General features: G+C 44.4%; 1 protein-coding gene across 1 annotated transcript; it reads left to right on the top strand.

Annotated features, from left to right (window-relative positions):
• Positions 1-59: 59 nt before the first annotated feature.
• LOC122535438 (apical junction molecule-like) lies at positions 60-3,489 on the top strand (the record flags this gene model as incomplete). Its single annotated transcript, XM_043666973.1, has 3 exons — positions 60-206; positions 703-1,202; positions 1,458-3,489. Coding segments are annotated over 3 exons (2,133 nt in total), but the record flags the coding sequence as incomplete, so codon positions are not given.
• Positions 3,490-3,734: the final 245 nt, after the last annotated feature.

Below are 3,734 nucleotides of genomic sequence, written 5' to 3' on the forward strand. Positions count from 1 at the left end.
TTTTTTTTTTTGTTTTGAATTACGACACATTCTCCTTTCTTTCAACGTCATTTTTATTCGTAGGTATATTAAACAGATTCCTCTCGAATTATTGGTTACTGGTCTTCAGCAGGATATCGTACGCCATATATCTCACGCAATTCGCTGTATTTTTCTACAACGTTGGGACCACCAGATACTCTAGCGAATTTCAGCTGCACACAAGCGTACGTAGCAATTCCAAAAGAACAGGCACTTTGTGATCAGGGAAAGCTAGTCAATTCAGAGTATTGATAATATTCTTTTTTTTTAAACGTATTTCTATAGGATTTCTTCCCACCTATTTTCTTTTTCTTTTTTTTTTTTTTAATAAAACATCAAAACGCAAGGAAAACATTTTATTAACATTTCAAGTTCTAGACCTGGATGGCTAGAACAAACTATTCCCAGGTCCCAGGCCTAACTTTCGTTTTGGGCACTTTCCCAAAATTCCCACGATTTTAAATTAAATTCAAGTTCAAATCATGATTTTTTCATTATGTTTCAAGAATTATTTCTTTCAAGTGTTGGCCACCGGAGCGTTCGCAAATTCGTGCTCTTTCTTCAGTGATTTTTGGCCCACCTTATATATTTGAAAAAGAAATCGAGAATTTATATAATCTATTCAAACGACGACTTGGCTGATTCGACCGCAATACCGATACAGATTTGACAACTTTCTAGGTGAGTGCGCTGGAAGCGGCGACAGTCGTGATCGTCTCCACGATCTTAACTTTGTTCTTCGATCTCCCGATGCAAGACATCAGAAACGTGCTGATGGAAAGCACGGACCTAAACGCGGTGAAAACACCGGTCGTCGAATCTCCAGCTACGGAAACCTCGAAGACGCCAGAAGCCACCAAGTCGGAACAACCGCATGAGAAGAAGATCTTCGAAGAAGACGAGGTAACCTCGACGGGCTGGGACTGGCAAAGAGATATAGTAGACGGCGGCGCGAAATACTACGACGAGAGTGTGGAGGACGAGGAACGCGTGGACATGCCGATTTTAAAGAAATCGAGCGGAAGAAGGCGATCGTTGATCAGTCGAGAGCCATCCGAAACTGACGCCCCGCCGTCTCGGTTGAAAAACGCCAGCAAGAGATTCTCAAATGGCAGTGACGATTACAGAGATCGCGGGAGAAGAAGCAGAAGCAGGGATTATCGGGAGAACGAGGCACTGAGGTGAGCGTTTGTCACAAATTATTACAGGGAAGGAATCGAACAATTGAGAATTTCGTACTTTCGTCTTTCTAACATTGTGTCTAATCGCAGGGTTCTAAATTTTGAAACGTTGGTGTGATTGAACAGCAACTGAGCGCTAATATTCAAGTTAAGATTAAATTGTAGAGTAAATGTTGGGATTATTTCTTATCGACTTTCGAGAGCTGCGCGAACGTTCGAAAGCTTTCGTAGAACTTTTGTCCTAAATCTTTCCAGAGCGCAACAGGAGCGAGAAGAATCCGCGAGACGAAGCAGACGCTCCCTGTCGCGAAGCCTCGACGCTAAAAGATTCTCAACGCGAGACAGCGAGGACGACGAGGAGGAGGAAGAAGAGGCGAGGGACTACTCGAGAACCAAATACGAGAAAGAAGAAGATAATCTGAGATACAGGCGATCGCAGTCCAGAGGTAGATCCGTGATCAGAGAGCCAGACGACTATCGTTCGCGGGACCAGGCTAAGGACCCGAGAAGACTCTCAAGAAAATCCGAAGAACGCGAGCCGGTGCAGAGACAGGCAAGAGACTCGAGGATCTTCTCCTCGGAGAGCGACGAGGAACAACAGAGGAAAGTCGAGAGACGACAGGCGGAGGCGAGCGTCAGCGACGAGGAGGATTGGGAAAGCGAGTTGAGAATACGTCGAAAACAATTCATAGAGAAACTGGCGACGAGAGATCCCTCGTCCGAGCAAGGGAGCCTGACTTCTTTGCGCAGATCGTCCGCCGAGGGGAAGCTGGCGTTGCTGAAGGATCCAACAGCTGACGACAACATGGATTCGTGGACGGTGAGCGTGGGCTCGCGCGTGCTAGCTCAATTAGGCTCTTCTCAGGAACGTAGCGAGCCCGAGGACGAGTACAGCAGGCAGAGACGAGAGTATCGCGAACAGGCTCCACCTCCCAGAGAGGACGCCCAGAGCGAGGAAGAGGTGATTTGGGATGCATCGAGAAGGAGATCCTACACTAGCAGCAGTCAGATGACTTCTCTCGAGGAAGACGACGACATCGAGAGTTACAACTTTGTTCTGACAAAAGACAGCAAGAGGATATCTCTGCAGGATCTTTCCAGACTGTCTCAGGAGGATTCCGATCTGGCGGAGTCTGGCTGGAACGTGATAAGGAGTGAAGGTGAGAACGTACCTAGGTCATCGTCAGGTTTGTACAAGAGAGAGTCGATTGTTAAGAGCCAGGCTAGCGAAGAGGATCCGGAGTACCTTCTCCCCGAGAGGCCAAAACTGGTGCAACAGGAGAGGGAACACCCGTTCAAGAAGGCGTGGCAGATGCAGAAGTCCAGGTCCGAGGAAGACGCATACGTCATCAAAGAATCGAAAGAGTCGAAAGAGCAAGCCAAGACGGAGACTAAATCGAAAGACGATGGGAAAACCAAGGAAAGTAAAGACGGAGGGGAACAGTACGACGACACTGGCGAGTTTGCCGATGATGAGTCAGAATCGGCTATGTTGACACGTAGCAGGAGCAGCGACACCGACGAGAACACGAGGATGAGCTCGAAGTCTGAAGAGATCGAGTCGATCTCGACTGACAACGAGAGGAGCAAGAGCTCCAAGAAAGACAGCGTCAGATCGTCGGACGTGGAGGAGGATTCTTCGAGATCCAATTGGCCATCGGAAGAGGAACAAGTTTACAGAACAGGTGTTAGGAGCAAGTCGGAGGAGACAGAGTGGAATTGGGAGAGGGAAGAGACTTGATGAAAGCGATTCAGATTAGAAAAATGACAATAAATGTAATTTAACGAGGTAAATTATTCTGCTTGGATCTGGCCAGGGGGAAGAGAAAAGCAAAGTCTCGAATTTTAGGTAGGTCTGTGATGATTTGGAAGAAGAAATGGATTCTAGAGTCGATGACAAACGTTTGACGAAAATTGAATAAAATACGTACGATTTTCTAAATGACAGATCACTGCTTTCTGATGGTTTCAAGCTCAAGATCATTTATTCGATTAAAAAAAAAAAAAAAAGTGTTAACATTATAGTGACTGATAATTAGGCAAAGTTTTGTGAAATCACATGTGTCATCGGTCATTGGAATGTGAAAGACAAGACCAAATTATGAAACAATTTTCTATAGAATGTAACAAATAAATTGTTCGTTACATATAATACATACGTACATATATAAGATAGCATCGTGAATGAACGAAATACTGGGAAATTGAATTGATAGGGTTCCTTTGAAACTTGCTTATTGTACAGAATGCGAAAAATATTGATAATAAATTAAAAATTGCAAACTTATTTGGCCAACTGTTCATTTCAAAGCTCTCTCTCAATATTTCTGGGATATTTCAACTACTATTGAAAATAAATATGCGATTTAATATAATACGCAGTGTCCAATGTTCAGAATCAGTCAATTTTGAAAAAAGAATTGGAAGGATTATCTTGCTTGCTTACTTTGTTCTTTACGACGGGTAGTCTCGTAAAAAATCGCGTGTCGAACAATTTGTTTAGCAGTCATAGCGAAAGCCAGGCCTGAAAAC

The sequence above is a fragment of the Frieseomelitta varia genome, unplaced genomic scaffold, assembly GCF_011392965.1.
Source record: "Frieseomelitta varia isolate USP_RPSP 00005682 unplaced genomic scaffold, Fvar_1.2 scaffold_722, whole genome shotgun sequence".
NCBI lineage: Eukaryota > Metazoa > Arthropoda > Insecta > Hymenoptera > Apidae > Frieseomelitta > Frieseomelitta varia.